The 23,374-nt window shown below is 33.1% G+C and overlaps 1 protein-coding gene across 7 annotated transcripts in view; it reads right to left on the bottom strand.

The window, feature by feature from the left end:
• Positions 1-23,374, bottom strand: part of SCAF8 (SR-related CTD associated factor 8) — a 265,897-nt gene that overhangs the window by 198,520 nt on the left and 44,003 nt on the right. For 6 of the 7 annotated variants that reach the window (XR_007953657.1, XR_007953658.1, XR_007953659.1 and 3 more), the window contains 6 exons: positions 18,953-19,114; positions 15,164-15,320; positions 14,452-14,582; positions 11,612-11,788; positions 10,702-10,781; positions 8,661-8,778 (listed from right to left, as the gene is read on the bottom strand). Coding sequence is in view for 4 of the 7 variants with exons in the window: in XM_051997983.1 (XP_051853943.1) it covers positions 8,661-8,778; positions 10,702-10,781; positions 11,612-11,788; positions 14,452-14,582; positions 15,164-15,320; positions 18,953-19,114 (825 nt within the window). In the remaining 3 variants the exon portion in view is untranslated. The remainder of the gene's footprint in view (positions 1-8,660; positions 8,779-10,701; positions 10,782-11,611; positions 11,789-14,451; positions 14,583-15,163; positions 15,321-18,952; positions 19,115-23,374) is intronic. The other variant, XM_051997985.1, reaches the window with a different exon arrangement.

The following is a 23,374-nucleotide window of genomic DNA, read 5'->3' as shown; positions in this document are numbered from 1 at the left end:
AGCCTCAAAGGCTGCATTGAGGAGACAATCATCAACAAACAAAGTCATACACCAACTCTCCCTCTACTTTAGTCTTGGCTTGTGATCTTTTCAAGTTAGTTTACCATCAATGTGGTAGCAGCTCTTGATGCCATTTTCATCTTTGTTGAAGGTATCTGATGACATCTTGAAAAACATCATGCTTCAAAAAAAAAGAAAAAGAAAAAGAAAAAAGCAAGCGCAACAGACATGCTTTTCTCGAAGGAATCTTCCTTTATTTAGAACCTATGTAAGTAAACATGCCCTCACAGAATTGTGATGAACTTCTTTAGGTAACCATATTTTGCCATGATCTTCCACAATCATTCCTGAATGGCAGTATTAAAGGTTTTGATCAGGTCAATGAACATTGTATTCACACCTCTGTTCTGTTCCTAGCAATTCTCTAGAGTTGTTGGTCAGCAAACACCATGTCAATCATTCTTCAGTCTTTTCACTGATCAGTGTGGCTCAATCAGTGGTGGGCTATCACAAATGCATCAAAGGTCTTTGGCCCATAGGAGCCTTCAGAGCAGTAGAGAAGTCCTTTAGATTATTATCAGCATAAAACTGAATCTTAACTATCTTCTTAATGAGTCAAGACTCCTTAATCTCTCTAAGTTTCACTTATACTTTATTTTTAATGAAGCTAATTGCTACTTTTTGCTGAATTTTGCACCATCAATTTCATCAATTTAATTCTGATGTGTGATGGCCCATTTGAACAAATGTGAGGTATATAAATCTCTGAAAGATGCCCACTCCTTTTCTGCTCCCCTGTCGCTAATTGTGTGTTTACTCAGTTTTCTCTCCAGAAGAGCAAAAAACTGTTCAGATAGAGTAAATAGTATCTATTGACATTGAGCTTCTTGATAGTCATCTTGTCTTGGGGTCACCAATTTTGTTGAATGTGACTGTTTAGCTTGGAGAATATGATTATGATCAGTTTAACACACAGTGCTACATATCATTCATCACTCACACATCCCACTTCTCTCTTCTTCTTTTTACAATGAGGTAGCCTATTCAATAACAGTGCTAGATGTGAGAATGCATCCATGATGTTTTGTTGTGGTTAGGTAAACAAACAACAAAATTAATTGATGTCATGAGATGTGGTGAGCTTTTTCTTCTCAAAACGCAGCCAGGTGATAAAAGTTCAGCCAGGTGATAAAAGTTCAGATCTTTTATTATCTCCAATATAGCCTGGTTAGCTTAGAGGCCTATCTCTCTGCTTGGTTCCAAGAGCTCCCTCCGAATGTCGCCAAATCCAAAGGTTTTGTCCTTCAGCCTCTGCCTCTGCTTTCTTCGGCCTCCAACCAACACAGAGATGGAATGTCTCTCTTTTCTCCTTCTGGGGAGCCCAGCCACCAACTTGCCGCGGAGAGAGGGCTTCTGGCGTAGCTCCACTGAAATCCATCAAAGTGTTCTCTGCACCAAAGTCGCTCCTCTCAAGTCCAGCGCGACCAGCCAGCCAAGAGGAAAAAATGTATTCGATCCCTCATCGCTGGCCTTTTATCTGACTCTTCTGAGAGAATGGGATTATGGGTTTTCTCCCATAGTGCTCTCTGGCCCAATGAGCTTTAAGGGAGGTGTGGACTCCCTTGAAGTTAGAAAGTGTACTTTGTGAAGCTAGCATACTTGTGGACTCCAATGAGTAAAGGTGTGAACACAAGCCTTGTCTTAATTAGTTCTACTTAGTACCTTGTTTCAGGTTCTGGCCAAAACATCTTCTTGTAAGATTAGATCAACTCTAATTAGTTAGCAGTTAGTAAGGATTCCAACAATGAGAAGTACAAATTTCTTTAACAGTTAAGTCTGCTCATTGCTGTTGATGTTTCCAACTGTTAACAAGGATTCTCTGCAATATCTGATAATCTATGCTTATTCTAGTGTTAAAAGTCACCCAAAATTAAAAACTTGTCCTCTCTCAGCAAAGTGATGATGAGAGTCTCTATGTCTTTATAAATTTTTCTTTGACTTCTTTGGGGATTGTCTTGATAGGAGCATATGCACTGATGATGACAATGTGACTTTCCTACAAGTGGCAGTCACACTGTGAATGAACCCATCGTTCACTCCTTTTAAGAGGCATATAAGTTTGCTACTAAATTAGATTTGATTGATCACAGATGTCACTTCAAAAAAAAAATGTGTATACAGACTTTGGTAAGCTGACTTTCATTTGCCAGTTTTGCTTCAGTCAGGGCTACTATTTAGATGTGGGATCTGCTGAGTTCTCTTGGAACAAGAGCTATTCATCTTTTAGTCTATTGGAGTTCTTGTTGTCCATGTACCAATGGTGAATGGAATCATCTTCACACTGTAGGTATAACAGGGTTGGGTAAAACAGACAATTTTGGAGACACCTTTTTTAGCTCCATCCTCATGCCAAGAGGTAAGTATTGCAGTCTATTAGAAAAGCTGCTCAAGCATGATAAATGTGGAAATAGGTATAGAAGAATTAAACATGTTTAACACATATTGGATTACTTGCTGTTTGAGAGGAGAAAAATTTGCAACACAAGGTTTTCCAAGGGTGAATGTTGAAAACTATCTTTGCATATATTTTGAAAATAAAAAGCTATTATTAAAGAAAAAAATAAAGAAAAGAAAGCTGCTCCGACATCTGGCAAAGTGCCCAATCCCACTACCGTTTCAGTCCAGTGAAATGACAAAAAGGCACTGGGCCTTATGTATGGATAAAGTTTTGACCACAGCTCCCAATATATCAACACCTACTGCTAAAGGACTTCAAGGACTTCAAAAAGACAGGAAAATAATAAAAGTTAAATAGTAAGATATAAAATAATGGATGATAACTGATGGAGTCCAGTGGCAAGACAAAATTCAAGACACCTGGATGCAGCATCTGTCTACACTCTAAATCTCTCCATAGCACCTGTTTTTACCACATTCATGTCCTATTGGAACAAAATACTCTCATCTGCTAATTCCACCAGGAGAAGTCTTCACACGCCTAAGACAGACATCACTCTAATTCACCAATGTGTTTTGAGATCTGTCAATTATTCTCAATCTAGTTTAGTCCATCTCCTGAGACAGTTTTGCTTGTGTGTGGCTACTGCACATGCTTAAGAGTTTTTGGAAGCCACAAGGAGAGAGCTGGGTGGCAATTAGACACCAAAAGTGGATAAGTAATACTGATGAGGACTTGGCAAACCCTCCTCCCTCAAAACCCTACAAAACTTGGTTATACAGGTAAGCAAGCATCAATATTGCTTTTTTTTCAATCTGCATAACACAATAATGGTTGGACCAAGAATAAAGTGCATAAAATAGAACAAAACAAAGACAGAAAGGTAGGACAAAGAACAAAGAATGTAAATAGAATAAAATATATTAATATACAAAAGGAAAAGGATATGTGAATTTAGATGACCTCTTAATGTTTTGTTAAAGAAGTTTTTTTTTAAATTTGAGAACCCATCCAGTTATCTAATTATACAATAAATTTATCCAGAAACTATAACCAAATAGCAATATCACTGGGGGGAAGGGGAGTTGTTGTCTTAATATAAAAAATAGTAGCAGCCATTCAGTTTTTAAACAATTTCTTTTTAATGTGAATGATGCTGAAAACTACTGAAAGAAGTCACACACTAAGTGGGGCCTCAAAAAAATTTATGTTCTTTATTCTAGTCTTCTTATCCTTTACACTAGCTACTCCTCCAAAATTCTCTTGAATCCAGAGATTAGTCTTCTTGCATCTCCTCAAAATGAGAAGCTCCAGCCCTTAGCTCTGGATATTTTTACTTGCTAACCCCTACACCTGCCTAGAATGGTCTTCCTTCTCATGTTCATCTACTTGCTTCTTGGGCTTCCTTTAACTTCCAGCTAAAATTCTATCTTCTACATATAGGAAGCGTTTCCCAATCTCTTTTAATTCTAGTATTTCCCTTCTACTCATTATTTCTTACTTGTTATATCCTTTTTTTTAAAAATTTTTATTTAATAATTACTTTATATTGACAGAATCCATGCCAGGGTAATTTTTTTACAACATTATCCCTTGCACTCGTTTCTGTTCCGATTTTTCCCCTCCCTCCCTCTACCCCCTCTCCTAGATGGCAAGCAGACCTATATATGTTAGATATGTTGCAGTATATCCTAGATACAATATGTTTGCAGAACCGAACAGTTCTCTTGTTGCACAGGGAGAATTGGATTCAGAAGGTATAAATTACCCGGGAAGAAAAACAAAAATGCAGATAGTTCACATTCGTTTCCCAGTGTTCTTTTTTTGGGTGTAGCTGCTTCTATCCGCCATTTATCAATTGAAACTCAGTTAGATCTCTTTGTCAAAGAAATCCACTTCCATCAAAATATGTCCTCATACAATATCATTGTCGAAGTGTATAATGATCTCCTGGTTCTGCTCATTTCACTTAGCATCAGTTCATGTAAGTCTCGCCAGTCCTCTCTGTATTCATCCTGCTGGTCATTTCTTACAGAACAATAATATTCCATAACATTCATATACCACAATTTACCCAGCCATTCTCCAATTGATGGGCATCCATTCATTTCCCAGTTTCTAGCCACTACAAACAGGGCTGCTACAAACATTTTGGCACATACAGGTCCCTTTCCCTTCTTTAGTATTTCTTTGGGATATAAGCCCAATAGAAACACTGCTGGATCAAAGGATATGCACAATTTGATAACTTTTTGGGCATAATTCCAGATTGCTTACTTGTTATATCCTTGATGTAACTTGTTATAACTAGATGTATGCAACTTGTCACCCCATTAAAGGGAATGCTACTTAAGGACATCTTGAGAGGTCATCTTTCAACTCCTATACCGACACTGTCTTGGCAGATTATACTACCAGTTTTACTGAGAAATCATCCTTTGTGAAGATTCCTATTCTTCCTATTCTACTTCTCAAAATCCCTTGACACCATCCTTTATTATCTGCTTTTCTCTATTCTCTGATGAAGATTTGGCTGTTCTCCTAGTCAGGCCAATCCAATTTCTTGGAGATATCTGGTCTCTTCTGAATACTTGATCTTCCATAATTCAACTGTCTATAATCTCTAATTTCTCTTTATTCACTGACTTTCTCCCCGCTAATTTCAAACTTTATCACTTGATTCTTCTTCCCCCTCAAGCAATCATTCAAGGTTTCTCCTCTCTTAACACAGGACAAATAGAATATATACTGAGTGTACTAAAAAGAATTCTTTACTATGAATAGTAAAGATTACTAAGGAATGGATATTAATCTTACTTTAATTCATTAATAATTTCTAGAAGAATGGATATTAGGGACAGCTAGATGGCACAGTGGGTAGAGCACCAGCCCTGAAGTCAGGAGAATCTGAGTTCAAATCTGGCCTCAGGCACTTAACACTTCCTAGCTGTGTGACTCTAGGCAACTCACTTAACTCCAACCTCAGGGGGAAAAAAAAAAGAATGGATATTAAACTTATTTCAAAAAAAAAATTTTAAAGGCCAACAGTAATTTGATATGACATTTTTATTATTATCTAATTCCATGGGAAATATAAGTTTTTAAAAACCAGGGTATTACTTGTTTCTTCCTGTTCCCTAGTTTGATTCTCCGTCAAGAACAAGGTATTTGTTTACTAATTTATTTTGCATTTCTCCATGATGCCCTAATACAAAGTTCTACATACAATAGACATTCACATTTTATAATAGAATTTAAATAGGATAGTTACTTATTTAAGTGAATTAGATCAGAAAAAACTACACCAATTACTTCCAAGAATGACTACATATGCAGTAATACTATTTCATAAACATTCAGTAAAAATTGTATTGAAGCTTAGTATGGGGGGGGGGGGGGGAAGCATAAAATTACAGTGACAAATACCTAAATAACCAAGAAAAAAAATAGCTTCCTAATTAATTATTTTCACTGTTCAATAGCATTACTACTTCTGTGATTTCTATTAAAAATTCCCATTCATGACCTGTATGTGCACGAACGTTTGTGGCAACTCTCTTTGTAGTGGCCAGAAACTGGAAACTGAGTAGATACCCATCAACTGGAGAATGGCTGAATAAATTGTGGTTTATGAATATTATGGAATATTATTGTTCGGTAAGAAATGACCTACAGGATGATTTCAGAAAAGCCTGGAAAGAACTGATGCTGAGTGAAACAAGCAGGGTCAGGAGATCATTATATACTTCAACAACAATACTATATGATGATCAATTCTGATGGACCTGGCCATCTTCAGCAATGAGATGAACCAAATCAGTTCTAATGGAGCAGTAATGAACTGAACAAGCTACACCCAGCGAAAGAACTCTGGGAGATGATTAAGAGCCATTACATTTTTGCCTGCCTGCATTTTGGATTTCCTTCACAGACTAATTGTACAATATTTCAGAGTCCACTTCTTTTTGTACAGCAAAATAACGGTTTGGTCATGCATACTTATTTTGTATTTAATTTATACTTTAATATATTTAATATCTACTGGTCATCCTGCCATCTAGGGGAGGGGGTGGGGAGAAGGGGAAAAATTGGAACAAAAGCTTTGGCAATTGTCAATGTTATAAAATTACCCATGCATATAACTTGTAAATAAAAAGCTATTTAAAAAAATAAATTAAAATTCCCATTTACTTCAGACCTTCACACACACACACACACACACACACACACACAATATATATTTTAGTATCTAATACATGACATCCTAAAAATCTTGGTGCTATCTTAAGCTATTAAAGCTTAATATCCTAAGTAATATTAAACAGATTATTATATATTGTTGATAGAATGTAATATATCATCATAAATTATGTTGTTGTAGTAATACAACATTATTGTTTTGTGGGGGGAGGGGGGAGAAAGAGAAGCCAGAGGGCAAAGGAGAGAGGGAGGGGGAAGGAAAGTTGGAGAGGAAGGAAGATAAAAAGGACTGCCAGACAGCAGCAAGGGTCCAATTGAGAATAAAAAAATTTAATTTGTAGAGGACCCACTTGGTGCAGTTGCAACTTCAGTGGGTGGTTGTTACTTTAGTGACATTCAGCACCATTCATGTAGTAGAAATAATATTAATAGTATCTAATATTTCTATTACCTACTATTTTTTTTACTGTTACTTGGTCATGTCAGTAGTATCTAACTCTTAATGTCCCCCTTTTGAATACCAGAGTAATGTGACACTTCCTTCTCCAGGCCATCTCATAGATGAGGAAATGTGACAAAAAAGGGTTAAATGACTAGTTCAACTAGTGTTTGAGACTACATTTGAACTAAGGCTTATCATTTTATTCATTGGCACCACTTAGCTGCCCCTACATACTAATTTAAATTAGCAGATTGAATGCAATGTCTTACATATGAGCACCCCAAACTTTTCCTAAGAACAGAGCAAATAGTAAAAGGAATGGAAGTACACAGTTCCCTTTTGAAGCCAAAATTAGTCTTTGTATGTTCAAAATTTTGAATTTCAATTGTTCTGTGGTTTTTTCCATTTCCATTACCGTCATCATTTTGCACATTGTTTTCCTGACTCCACTTACTTCATTTTTATTAGTATGTATCTTTTCATGTCTCTTTGTATTATTTATTGTGCTTATTTCTTTCAGTAAAATAATATTTTATTATATGCTGATACCATAGTTTGTTTAGCCACTCTCCAATTTGATGAATATCTACTTTGTTTCCAGTTTTTGTTATCGCAAAAATTGTTGCTCTATTTGGTGTTTATGGAGCCTTTATTTTTGTCAATGATTTCCTTGGGATATAGTTATATATATATCTAACTCTTATATTTCTGCACATTTTATTTCTGCCACTAGATAACAGGAATTCTGGATTTTTGCTTATAAGATAGCACAGTTCCTGTAACATAGCAATCAATTCTGGACCGATTGATTTTTTCACCTAAACTATTAGGATGACTGGATAGAGAAGACAAGAAGACAAGAAAGATAGACATAAAAGTGTCAATTCTGACACCTCTGCTTGTCTTTTTCTCTCCAAATGAGAAAATAATTCCAATCTTGAGTTTTTTTTTTTAATTGTAAAGTAATTATACAAATAAAAGTTTATTTTCCTTCTTTCCACTACTGCTAAAATGCATAGAAATTACTTCTTAATATTTGATAGTGTGTCTCTTAGAAAAGATTCATTTGTTAGCCTGGCTAGATTTTGATTACTTCACTTTTCACACAATTACAAGAATAGATTCAAGATTTCTGAGAATGCCTTGTAATGTTGGAGACAGATCCTATATATTTTCGGAAGGGATAAACTAAAAATATGTTAAAAGAAGCAGAATGGAAAAGTGTGGATAGAAAGTTAGCCTCAAGAGTTTTGCTTTTGATATATACTGCCTATGTGACTAATTAGCAAGTCACTTATCTCAGTGCCCCAGAAACTGTGAATTCCCTCACAAGACATTCTTTATAGCATTGAAATTAAAGCTCTAGGACTCATTCTGCATCCACCAAAAAAACCAAACAAACCAGCAAAAAACACACACACAAAAACCCCATAAGTGGTAAATTCATAAGAAAACATTTTTTAAAGTTCAGTTTATAATTTTTTCTCTGAAAAAGTGTGTAAAGTCAATTTTTTGTAGAGAAGCAATAACTCTTAAATACCACAAGATGGGGTTATATACCTTTTGAGGTTGCTGCTGTTCTAGGAGCTGTTGTCGAAGATGCTCAAGATTTTGTTGTTGCAGTTGTTCTGCTAACTGATGAAAAATTGAGTTGTTTACAGATTCTGAAACATGAGAGCTAAAAAAAAAAAAAAGCAAACAAAGACAATGTGACATTAACTTTACTACAATTGAATAAAAAATACATAACCTTTTTAATTTAAAAAAAGCAAATATACAATTCAGTAAAACATCTGTCCTATAGATGGGCTAATTAGTCTAAAATCTAAAAGGAAACTTTTTTCATGAATTGTAATCTAATTAACAAGACTCTGAATTATTAGGAGACTTAGTTCATGACTTCAAATGACTACAGGCTTCATTATAAACTAACAGTTGTGGCAAACAACAACAAAAAAAAGCTAATGCAATCTTTAATTAACAGAAATATTCAGTGTCTAATTCAAGAGAGGTAGGTAGTATTATGCCATAATCAGCAAATACTGGGTCAATAAGGATAATATTAAATTAGAATGTGAGAAGAGGAAGGTAATAATGTTGAAAGAATATCACAAAGTCACACAGGGAACAGATGAGGAAATTGATTGTGTTTACCCTAGAAAAAGACTGTGAGACATGGCAGCTGTCAAAATATCTGCAGGTTTATCAAAACTACTTCTGTGTTTCAGTAAAATGAAAAATTAAAACCAATAAAAAGGAATAATTCAATTTTAACACAAAAAAAGTAATTTCTAATAATAAAAGCTGTCATGCAAATAGTGGGCTTGTTACTGGAGGTCAATCTGTCAAGAGATACTGAATTAAGTTTTTCCCTGTGAGGGGAAGCTGGACAAATTGACATGTTAGGCCCTCTAGTTCTACTCATTAGAAATATAAAAATTATCTTCTAAAAAGTTCTTTCTTCATACTGTATTACAAATCCGCATATATTTTGAGTATGAAGTCTGGGAGGTATCCTATTGTGACAAAACAGGTAAATCTTTTCCCATAGTTCAAAATGATTTCACAACAGTTTTATATTTCAAATACTAATTTGTCAGGAGAATAATGCATTAGCCTCTTTTGGTGATAATGTTCAGCATTATTATTGAAAGTATTGACAAGGTCCCTAACTCCTTATAAAGAACAAGATAGGGCTTATACCCCAAAGAGATACTAAAGAAGGGAAAGGGACCTGTATGTGCCAAAATGTTTGTGGCAGCCCTATTTGTAGTGGCTAGAAGCTGGAAAATGAATGGATGCCCATCAATTGGAGAAAGGTTGAGTAAATTGTGGTATATGAACGTTATGGAATATTATTGTTCTGTAAGAAATGACCAGCAGGATGAATACAGAGAGGACTGGCAAGACTTACATGAACTGATGCTAAGTGAAATGAGAAGAACCAGGAGATCATTATATACCTCAATAACAATACTATCTGAGGATGTATTCTGATGGAAGTGGATCTCTTCGATAAAGAGAACTAATTCAGTTCCAATTGATCAAGGATGGACAGAAGCAGCTACACCAAAAGAAAGAACACTGGGAAATGAATATAAACTGCTTGCATTTTTGTTTTTCTTCCCGGGTAATTTATACCTTCTGAATCCAATTCTCCCTGTGCAACAAGAAAACTGTTCGGTTCTGCACACATATATTGTATCTAAGATATACTATAACCTATTCAACATGTAAAGGAATCTGGGGGATGGGGTGGAGGGAGAGAGGGGAAAAATCGGAACAGAAGTGAGTGCAAGGGATAATGCTGTAAAAAATTACCCTGACATGGGTTCTATCAATAAAAAGTTATTTTTTAAAATAAATAAATAAATAAAGAACAAGATAATCAAATGAGCACAGATTAACAGTCAGTGGTCCCAAGATTTAATGAGACAAGTTCCTCAACTTGTAGCCAAATAGCTTCTCAGACTTAGCGATTTAATTTAATCCAGAAAACATTAATTTTAAAGCAGTTCAGAACAACATGTCATCTTAAAATTGAAATACCTATTTTACCTGACACAATTTTGCTCAAAATTAAAAAGAATGTAATATTTACAGTTGGGAAGATGAAGTTTCCTTTTTAGGTTCTTCACCGCGGTCAGAATCTTCTCCAAAATCAAATCTATCCATCAACTTCTAAAAGAGGAGGAAAAATTATTAGATAAATGGACTTCATGAAAATTTTGACTTTACGATTCAAATGATATATCACATTTTTAAAAAATAAAAATAGCCCATTAAAATATTAATTCAACATTTTATATGACCAAAACAAATTTGTCTCTGTGCCCAAAATATAAATACCTATACAATGTGTCAAATAGTTGATCACTTCAGGCAAAATCAGACATGGAACCAAACACTAAAATTTCCTTGTAGAAACTACAGAAACCAACAAATTAACATGCATTTCTTAATAAAAATTAAAGAAATGAATTTAAAAATCATTTACTAAAGTGCTGAAGTACAACATAAAGTAGTATAATAGAAAGTAATTGATAGTCAGGAGACCCGTGTTCAAATCCTGACTCAAACTCTTGTTATTAAGTATTCACAATATATAATGGACCTTGGTTTCTTAATCTGTAAGCTAGGAATACTACTAAACACTATTTTGCCACATTACTGTAGAGAAAGTACTTTATAAATGGTTAAAAAGAGCAACATAAACATAAATTATTAAAATCTTACTCAAATGACTTAGAGGAATACTTATTATTTTTAACTAATTTTAGAAAAAAAATTTTAAGCTTTGTTTAGAAATATACAAATATTACCTGTATCTCAAAAGTTCAAAAAACCATTGCTAAAAAAGGAAACTGCTCTTCAGTCCAAAGTATATTCAAAATGCTCTAATATGGCTCTGATTTTAATACTTAATCAAATAAACTTCAATGCACACACAAAAAAACTTAAATCATCTATCAGGAATCAATACAAAATAAATCTGCTGCTTTAATGTATACCTTATTAAAAGAGACTCCTTGTTCTAGCGGATTAAGAGTATTGGCTGCTGCAGCTGCAGCTGTGAGTTGTGCTGTCAATGCTTGCAACTGAACAACAAGACCAGCATCCAGTGCTTGAAGTAGTGAAGGCTGTGGTTTCTGCTGTTGAATCTGTAGTGTCTGTATTAATTGTTGTAGCTGGAGAAAGAAAAAAATTATTTGAGTAAGGCAGGGGAGAAGAGGAGCAAACTGTAATATTAATAAAATCTTCCCCAACTTCCAAAAATGTTAGTAGGTCACGTTCAATTATCTATGACATTGTGGAAATTACTAACTCCACTTCCTAAGCACTTCATTCCATTCACTAATTCCTCTAAGAGCTCATCCCTTTTATCATTTAAATCTTTTTCATCTCTCCTTATCCCAAGTAACCAATATTTAGCACCTACAAACACGCATAAATCACAAATTGACTGTTCCGTGTTTAAATTATGGTTTCTCTTTCACACATAAACTCTTTATGAGGCAGAATGTATACTCCATTTGCTCTCTTCTCAAGCATTTACAATGTATTTTATAATCCCATCATTTAACTACTAAGCCTTTTCCTAGTCTCAGTTTTCTTGATTCTGTGAGGGTAAGTTATCAGTTACCCTCTTTCTAAAGATTTCCTTTTCTCTCTTGGTATCTATGGTATTATATCCTTGCTTCATTTTCTGTATGTATGACAATTGCTTCTGTGTCCCTTATGAATCATCACTTTTACTGAGATCGTTTACTGATTAATCTAAACTTTCATTGATCTTATCAACTAAGGAGTTATGACGTTATTTTTCTGGCAAATCTATACATTCAATCCTATTCTCTCTTCTGAATTTCAATTTTGTATTACCAACGGCCAGATGCACAAATTACCACCTGGATGGCCACTTGGCATCTCAAATTCATGCCCAAAGAATAACTCACAGTTGAAAAAAAAAATGCTACTATTCGAAATAAAGTATATTAGAAGGATTTTACTATTTATACAACAATTAATACTTCTAATGAAAATTCACTTTTTAATAGTAAATAACTGCTTATTTAAGATAAAAGTTTCAATCATTTCAGTTTATTTAATATGGTTAAATGTTGATATAATGAATGGACTGATACGATGTATAAGAAATTGTATTTGTTGCTGAGAATACAAAAACATAATGATACATCTTTAGTCCCTGGATGTCACAATGTAGTTGTAAACATTGCTAACATTTATAAAATGAATAAATGAATGAAAAGACATTTTATCATATGCTTACTCTGTGCAAGTCATAATGCTAAGCACTGGGAATATCAATAAAAGGAAGAAAATCTTTATTCTTGAGAATTGCATACATATTAAAGGTTATCCTGAAAGATTTAAGATGTTACTGAAAATGACAAGACAATACCCTGATCCATCTGAAAAGAAGGGTTGATTTTACAGAGATAAGGCTGAAAAAGAAAGATAAGGGATCCAATTATGGAAGACCTTGAGTGCCAGACTATATATGATCAGTGGAAAGCCCTTGAAGGTTTTTAGAAAAATAAAAATGTGAAACCTAGTAATTGAGAAGATTAAATTTGGTGCTGGGTACTAAATAGATTAGAAAGCAAAGACCGGAAAGGTACATTAATTAGTAGTATATTGCAATTGCACAGTAGTAATATATAATGAGAGCATGGATTATTGGCAATAAAGGGACTAAAAAAGATCCATTTTAATATACTGTGCAAAGGACTATTACTGAAGTTACTAATAAAATAATATACAATTATCACTCAAGCCTACAACATTAAAGGGGAACTATGCAGTAGTTCATAAACGAAGTAAAACAACATTAATAAATATGTCACTACTAGAAAATCTACAGAGTCATAATGGGACTGAGATGAAATGTATTTTTCCATGCTAACCTTACATTTCAGAACAAAGCAGCACATAAGGGAAGAGGTTAGAAAGGGAGAGAATTGATTGGAATGATAATGAGAAAGGAATTCCAGTTTATTCTGAAGACTCTATAGGTCTCCAGTTTCCTCAGCTATCAAGTGGAAGTAACAATTTAGATGCTTTCTGCATAGGGATGGTTTAGTAAAAAAAAAAATATATATATACAATATATACACACATACATACATACCTGTATGTATGTATACGTAAAAGCACAATTATTTATATTCAGAAACATGTAAAACTGACAACAATAAAAACTCACTGAAATCTTAACAGATGGGAAATGCCTAATTATCAATATTATTCCAATCTAATTCAGTCAGACTATTGACTTATAACAAAAATAACTACTGCAATCAAATTGGAATAAAAGACATAGTATGTATAATGTTCTTTTCTCTAAAATATATTTGTTCTCTGGGAGCAGGTTTCTTAGGGGGCTTCTGGAAGCAGCTTTAAGTTTCAGTTCAGAGTAATAATCACCTCAAATACAGCCAGGAGTTAAAAGTCCAGTCCTTTATTGTTTCCTTCAAAATAGCCCTTGTGGAGGATTCACAGGAGTATATGTAATAGTCACATAGAGTAATAAAGTCTTAAGATTTGTACAGACAACAATAATATTCACATAGCAGAACTCACGCAAACAATAAAATATAAATGACTACAGATATATTTACATACAAATTGGTTATTGAAAAAATACTTTTTAAAACTTAAAATCTATCATAAATATTCTCTATTATTTTCTATATTCTCAACTCTGCAGTAACAATGATGAAAATTATTTTTTCCATATATAAACAAAACAATAAGACCCTCTATGATGTTTAATATCATTAAATATTTTTTGTGTTCATTTTTGTACATCAAGCTAAAAAGTACTAACCTGCTGGCCTTGAGGACTTTGCAAAATCTGTGCCACAGCAGCTAGTGTATCTGTATTGGCTATCTGAGATACCCAAGGGTCAGGCAAACCTTGTACCACATTGGCTGGAGTAACAGGTGTCACCGGAGTTCCTTAAAAATAAAAAAGTTATATATAAAGAGCAATCCATCCTAAAATATTTTAATAGGTTTTTACTATATACATACTTTAAATTATATATATACAAGACCATCACAAAATTTAAAAATATATAAACATCTAGACTTATGAAATAGATGAAGGAGCACAATTATGTTATTAACATGTTTTATTTTACAGATGTATCCTTCTCAGGGAACCTGAGAATAACTCTCATTTGTTTAAAACAGAATTTGTATTATAATTTTCAATTTATACACTATAATTTAAAAATACACTTAATGCATACATTAAAGGGAAATATAATGAGACATATAAGATGAACCTTTAACGTCTGTTTTAAAAAATATTAAGCCTACAAAAATAGTAATTTTCTATCCTATTTTTTTCTATATTTTATTATTTAAAGTATCACCTCTTTAAAATATAATTTTTCCTCCCAATTATATTCAACGGAGGTGAACTCTCTAACAGAAGACAAACTATTATTTCACCAATGAATAAACACTTCAAAACAGGGTAATAAGTAAGATGATTTAAAAATCCATAATGGATAAACAATCTCACAAAATACCTGGGGTATTGTTGCTCATAGATGCTGCTGTACTTGGCAAAACAGGCGTGACAACTGGTGGTGGAATTCCTGCTGCCATATCAAGAAGAGGCTGAATAATTTCACTCTTAAATACATTATTCTTCTGCCATAAGTTTAGAACCCTGACTATTTTACTCTAGGAAAGAGAAAAGATAAAAAATATAATAATTTAAACTTAGAAAGTTCATAATCATGCTTATCTTTTATTTATGGAAAAATAGTTTGTCAACATTTACCTTGAATAATGTAAAAACATGGCAGACTTAACTGTTGTCTTTATTTAAAGTAGCTTTTGAATTTATGAATTAAATATAAGACAAGTCAAATTCTCTCAATGCCTAAGTTATTAGTATAGAAGACATTTTGGAAGCTACATTAACTCTGTCTTTGTGCTTACCCAAATTTATCTAAAAGACAACAGGCAATAACCATATTTTGATGAAACTTTCCCCCGAAATGTTAAATACAAAGAAGTTCTTTACTATCAATTATCAATGTCCTTTCTACATAAACTCTCTATTGATAACCATTAGCTTTCATAGGTTTCACTGTTATATAACTTGGATTTCAGTACCACACCAATTGCCTACTGAACATTTCCAACTGGATGCCCTAGAGGCATCTCAAATGTAACAAAGCACCCGACAACTTTACACATACCACAAATTTCGTTCTTTCCTTTTAGAACACCTCTCTTTCAATACAAAGCTCAGGGATCACCTTTTACAAGAAATCTTTCCTTAATGTACACTGATAATTATTACAGCCTTCCTTCCCAAATCATTTTGCATGTATCTATATTTATTCTCTTTATATATTGTATTCTTATAATACATGTGCCTGATGTCTTCGAATAAGCTCTCTTTGTATTTGTAAATTCTGCACCTAGTATAAAGCAGATATTTAATAAATGTTTATTTATTCCTAAAATATGCCACACAAAACTGAACACAGTACTCCAGATGTGTTATGATCAGAGCAGATTGTGATAGAACTATCACTTCCAAAGTTCCAATTTCTTAAAATAGACCAAGAATAGGAACAACTAAAGTTCACCTCTCATGGCTTAGAGTGGAAAGGACAGTGAGAACCAAATATAGAGAGAGCAGAACTCTTATTTTGCTCCTGCTTTCTATGGAAAAGGTAACAGGTTGCAAATGACAGTAAAAATGGCTAATATGGAGATATGTAATATCAATATGCCTGTCATGGGTGTAAGTAATCAAGCCCAAATAAAGTATATCATATACTGAAAATTGAGAAAAGTATTTGTAGATCACTTTAACAATGATCAGAGAGAAAATAAACAGAAGGGCAAATACTCAAATACTATATGAGTTTCAAAAGGGGAAGAGAAAGAGTTCGAAAAGTTTGTAAACTATGGGTTAGCCAAATTATAGAATATAATATTATTATTAAAGGGATGGTTAATAATAAATATATACAAAAAGTAAGTGCTCAGAGTTAATGGTAAGATAGAAGCTGCCCAAAAGATTTTAATAAAATCTCATGCAATTCTTGTAAATAAGTTAGAAGAGAAACAGGTTAGGATGGACTCAAAGCTGGTTGAATTCCAAATCCAAGGATTAGTCATTAATGATGCAATATTAACTTTAATGGAAGACACCAATGGAAGGACTGTACATGAACATGTACTGTTCTGTCATTTTTATTAATGATGGATGAATATGTATTTGACAGGGATAATGATGATGGAAGGATAATATGTCAGATGAGAGAGTCAGTATCCAAAAGGTCTCAAAAAGTTGGAACACTGGACTGATATGATAGTCTTAAAATGAAATTTCATACTGACCAATGTAAAATTTTATACTCAGATTCAGAAGAATAATACAAAATGGAGGAAAAACCTTGGCTAGATGATCTTTGGTGTAGAAAAATAAATGGGAATTTTAGAGGACTGCAGGTTCAAGATAAATCAAAGATGTAATATGGAAACCCTCTAATACTTTCTTCCACTCTGCAAATCTGATCTTAGTTTGCACTGAAAAGTGGCATAATGTTCAGTATTATAAAAGAAAGAACTATGCTGTGATGAGCCCTAGATACATCACATCTGGAACACTGCACATAGTTGGGAACACATTTTTGGAAGCATATTTTTTATCCAGAAAGTCCAGAAAAAAGCAGTCAGGATGAAGATCATTTGAGGGAGCTAGGAATGCTTAAAGGGGACATGATAGCTGTGTTCACAAATTTTTGAATCAATAATTAAGTCAGAAAAAGTTCTTAAGAGATTCTAATATCAGTATCTTCCCTAATTCATGATCAAACTTTCACATAGAGCCAAGTTTAACAAAATCCAATGACCATTTTTTATTTTTTTCTACCATTTTAAAGTTTACCATTTTTTTTTCTTCTTGTTCCCATATCTAGCCTCAGTTTAAGGAATATTGCTCTCTCTTCTCTTTAACATTCTGACTGCTTCCTCTTCCCCCTGCTTTGAAATTAAAGTAATCCTTAGGTTTAACTTGAGTGTTTTCTCCTTTCACTTACTTTTACCAAAGTTTCTCTGCAACATCTCTGTAAACTTTTTATTCTCACTTAGCTAGCAAACATCCATAATTAGATACTACCAAAAAAAAACCCTATTATTATACTTATCTATACATCTTCCCTTATTATTTCTTGCATTATCATCATTACCGTTATCCTTCCAATGTTGCTTTAGGTCATTTTAACACACTGTCTCTTTCTCTTTTCCTCCCCCCCCCCCACTTTTTTCTAAATCCTCCTCACTGCCCCCTCCCAGAGTCCCTACATTCCATCTGCCCATTAAAGGTCCATTAATTCTTTCTTATTAATAATTATCCTTCCTCAGACCACACAAAGCATTTAAAAAACACAAATGCTATGTTAGATGATAATACTGTGTTGGAATAACTCTAATCTAAATTTTTAATCCTCCCACAGATTAAGCAGTTGGTACAAATTTGCTACATTGCATATTATTTCCTGAGTTTTACCACCTTCTTCAATCTCATTTCCACAAGTGTGTTCCAAGCTCTGACTAAAGTCTTTTTGAATAACTGTCCTGCTCTTTGTCCTCTTAGTATTCCCTAACTCCGTTCTAGATAAATATAACAATTTTCCTATACCTAAATCATTCTCACCTGGTCATACTAGAATTGGTTTATCCTTCACAGAAAACAAAGAAAATTGTGAATTCATATCTTTTAATTCCAAATACAGAGCTATTTATTATACATCATCATACTGCTTATACTAGAACACTAAAATGTTAAAGAAAAACATTACAATCTTTCCTTAAGACATAAAAGAATTCAAAAAAGACAGAAGACTAACTTTTAAATGAATGTATTTGAAAGAGTTCTCTGGGTAACCATTTGAGCAAGTAATTATGTCAAAGCATTTTAAAAACGAAATCCTTAATGGTCACGTGCTTTGGCCAAAGATGATCGATCTTCTGTTTAATGTATATATATTTCATAACAAAACTCCAGTTTTATAATGTTATTAATATTTTCTGTGTCAATGACCTTCTAGTACTCTCATGAAGCAGAATACTACTGTGGTTTTCTGCTTACATTCACAATAGAATAACATACTAAATCTCAGTTACAAATTAGTCAAAATAAAGCCAAAATAAAGCCATCATCCCCCCCTCCTTCCCTTCCATTCAGGTTCCTGGACCCTGTAAAATTTATCTATTAGCCTCTTGGAAGAGGAGCCCCCAAATCAAGAATCCCTAAAATAAGACATCCCCTAAAAACAATAGTTGCATACCTTGTCGTCACCAGGGCAACGATACAAATTCTGAAAAGTGCTAATGATGTTATTACTAAATCTGGGTGCAAAAACATCCTTTTCTTGACCAAACTGATGTCGAGATTGTCGTACAATGGAATCAATAACATAAAGTCCAGGCACCTTATATTCTGGTTTACACTAAAAGAAAGAAAAGCAAAATTTTAGAAATCTTCATGACCGTTAAAGCATTGTATCCTGTGCCAAAAACAAACTTCAATTTTGGTAAGAGTTCTTAAGATTGTAGTTCTTCCACACTTTAAAAAAAAAAAAAAAAGGCATTTTAACCTTATAATCTGTAACTAAAGTTACAGTTAATAGGGCACTACAATAGCTATAAATGCAAGGCAAAAATCTAAAAATGAAAGGAAAATATTCAAATTCTAATAGTTTTAACAACAAGAATCAATGGTGGCTACTACATATACTCTGACAGATCCTAAATTCCAGTTGTAAGTTCTATGTGTAATTTTAATGACAAAACTATAATGACAGTAATACAATGAAATGGAATAGGAACAAGAAAATAACTGGGAGAAGTTCTGAGAAAACTATCAGAAATATATATATCATATTTCACCTAAACTCTCAAATAAGATCACAGATTTCTATACCGGTACAAGGGGAAAAAAATAAGATAGAGTGATAGGCAAGCAGATAATCAGAGCAATTGTTACTTAGCACAGTGCTTGGCATAAAAGTAGGCACTTGATATATACTTATTAATTGATAAATTAAGATACCTTGTGATAAAATGGTTTTTAAAACTATTAACCAACAATCTGAAAGTTATTTTCAAATATCCTACAAATAGTAAATTTCTAACAGTAGTAGTAGCATCAATATCTCTACCAAACTATAAAGAAGTCCATCACACACACAAAAAAAATAAATAAAAGGAAGATATAACATCTGAGAAAATAAATTCTACCTTAGGCATTAAGATACTTTACTTTTTATCCACATGAAAATAAAGACATGAAATGTGTTTAGCTTTATTGCTTCATTAGTATTATTTAGTGCATAGCAGATACAATAAAAGCTAAAATGTTTTTTAAATGAAGCTAAACACTACTTTTGAAAAAATCCATTTACTCAAATGGAAATTCCAACAAGTAAAAATAAACGAAGATTTAGCTGGAAATTATATCAGTTCAAGTTCACCTTTTCAAACATGGTTGTTAATTGTGTCATTCAAATTACTATTATATTACTACTTAGAAACTGGAAGAAAGCAGTTCTTTTCTTCATTAAGAAGCACATTCATTAGCTTTCAGGTATCTGTTTAATATAATTCAATTACAAACCATCAGAGTTATCTAGTTTAATTACACAACCTAAAAATAAAACTTTATAATTCCTATAATTACAAAGGGCACTGAATAATAATAATTAAAAACATTTATATGGTACTTACTATGTCCAACCCACTGTATGCTTTACAATTACTATTTTCATTTGATCCTCACAACTACCTTAGGAAGTAAATGTCATCCTTATTTAAGAGATGAGGAAATGGAGAAAACAGTTGTTAAGTGACTTGCCCAGGGTCACATAGCTTAATGTCTGAGGTCATATGTGACCTCATATGTGACCTAACTCCACACTACAGCTCAATTCTCAGCACTACCTAAATGTTACCTAATCATAGAGAAGCAACCACAGACCTGGAATCAGAACAATCTAAACTTAAGAACTGCTTCAGAAACAGATACGCTATGTCTATGAGCAAGTCACTTAATTGCTCAAGGCATTGGCAACTCTAAGACATTATTAGAAGTGCTAATTTTCCAAAAAATTGCAAGAGAGACCATTATGGGGGAGGAGAGGCACACTAATGCATGGTGTAGCTATGAAATCAGTATAATCAATATAACCATTTTGGAAAGCAATTTGAAATTTAAAAAGTGACAAATATCTATCTCTGACAAAAAAATTCCACTATTAGGTATATATCCTAGTAAGATCATTAGTAAGAAGAAAATACTCATATACAGGATAACATTTATAGCAGTTCTTTTGTGGTAGCAAAGAATTAGAACTGCGGTAGATGTTAAATCAATTTAGGAATGGCCAAACAAATTGTGGTATATGAATGTAATGGAATATTTTATTTTTGTTCAGTTATATCTGAATCTTTATAACTCCATTTGATGGTTTTTTTGGTCAAAGATATTAAGAGTAGTTATTTCCTTCTTTAGCCCATTTTACAGATGAGGAAACTGAAGCAAACAGGGTTAAGTGACCAGGTTCAAACAACTAGTATCTGAGACCACATCTGAACTCAGGTCTTCCTGACACCAAGTCAGCACAAACCACTGCACCACCTACCTGTCCAACAGAACATTGTTATGAAAAACAACAAATATAATGAATAGAGAGAGGCTTGGAAAGATCTACATAACTCCATATAGATGAAGCAAGCAGAACCAAGAAAACAATTTACATGATCATAACAATGTAAATGGAAAAAACACCCCTCCTCCTAAAAAAAAAAAAAAAAAAATTAAAAGGAAATGTTGCAAAAAATATAAAGAACTAGTATGGTTCCAAAAAGGAAATAGAGGAAATCCCCATCCTAACTTCTTTCAGAGGTGGGAAGTCCACAGGTGTGGACTTTTTCAATGTATTAATTAGAATAATTCATTTTGTAGCTTTTTTTCCCTTTAAAAATGTTATTCACATATAGGATAGTTCTTTGGTAGATAGGATAAGTGATGTTAGAAGAAATGTTGGTAATATAAAATAAATGTTATCAATAAATATTTTATTCTTTTAAAGAATTGTTGATCTGTGATGGCAGGTGATTTGTTTTCCTTGCCAAATCTTTCTTGAACCATAAAATCACAGGTCTAAATAGGCCAGGATGGGAGAACCCATGTAAAATATAAAAATATAAGGAGAAATAAAGGAGGAGCATAAGGGGAGGTACTATATTTTTGTTTTATAAACAAAGTGCAATACATATGCTATACAACATAACATATCCTTAATGGCAGATTCCTTCTAAAGGTACGCCCATGTTAACAAAATTTTAGCTAGAAAGGACTTTCAAAATGATATAATCTATATCAAATATAAAATGAGAAAATTTAAAAGCTAACGGACTCAAGTGACTGCTCAAGATCAGGAGCAAGAAGGAGGAGGAGGAAGATTTAAGAGAATGGTTTCACTCAGAGCAGAATTAACATCTGCCTGCACTAGGCAAATTAATCTACTTTATCATCAACAAGTGACATATAAGTTATATATAACTATTTATGAGTGCTAACTGTAACTTAAGTTTCTTTTGTATCTGACATAGAACCCAGAAAGGTTAAATGACTTGCCCAGGGTTCAACATTCTTTCCAATAGTTGCAAGGTACACAATGCTGAGGTTTGTGAAGTGTTGTCATTTTTTTTTTTTTAATTTTCACAACCCTCAAGAAAATAACATTTTATAAAAGATAAAATCGAGGATCAGAAAAAACAAGTGCTTTTCCCATAATCTCACAGCTATTACTTAGCAGAGGTCAAAATGCACTTCTCTCTTAATACCAAATTTAGTATTTAAAATTTTACTCTATTAACCTTACTCTTAAAGACCTAAAGATTATCCCTTTCCCAAATAACTTCTTTCTCATGCAACTTGTCAGATCTCCCATGTATGTTCACTCTCAAGTAGAAAAGTAGCCTTTTAAAAAGGCTGGGATCAATTAATCAATAAATGTTTTTTAAACTCCTACTAAGTGCCAAGCACCATGTCAAGTTCTGTGAATACAAAGAAAGGTTAAAAAAAAAAAAAAAAGAGTCCTGACATCAAAGAACTCACAATACAAGGGGGAAACAATACACAAATATGTATAAGCAAGCTATAATACAGAACAAATAGGAAATAATCAACAGGTGAAGGAATACTAGAAATAAGAGGGACTGGCAAAAGCTTTCCATAGGTGATATTTTAGCTCAAATCTAAAAAGAAATCAATCAAAATACTTGTTTCTTGAGCAAGACAACCATCTGTATGTCACTCAGATTTTATAGTATTTTGCCTTTTACAAAGTTTGCTTTACAGAACCTAACAGAATGAAAGAGTACAAATCATCTTCATTTTACGGAAAGTAAATTTTACAGAAGCAAAGCAATTTTCACAAAAATCACAAAATTTACAACAACCTAAAAAATGAACTAAAGTCATCTGACTCCCCCCCTCCCATGCTTTCTAATAACCTTTTAGGTTTTTTTTTTTTCATTAACCTACTTTTGCATTAAATGGATGAACTACATACCAATAAGCAGACTTAATAAAGAAGGGGAATCTAGTTCAAAACAAAGCAGAAACTTCCTGACAAAAGCTGCCCCCACCCCAAACTGTAATGGGCTACTGAACAGATGTCAAGATTTTTATGATTTAATTTGCA

This window comes from Antechinus flavipes, chromosome 4 (genome assembly GCF_016432865.1).
Source record: "Antechinus flavipes isolate AdamAnt ecotype Samford, QLD, Australia chromosome 4, AdamAnt_v2, whole genome shotgun sequence".
NCBI classification, from domain to species: Eukaryota; Metazoa; Chordata; class Mammalia; order Dasyuromorphia; family Dasyuridae; genus Antechinus; species Antechinus flavipes.
The sequence above is the reverse complement of the archived record's forward strand: the minus strand, read 5'-3'. Positions and strand labels throughout refer to the sequence as shown.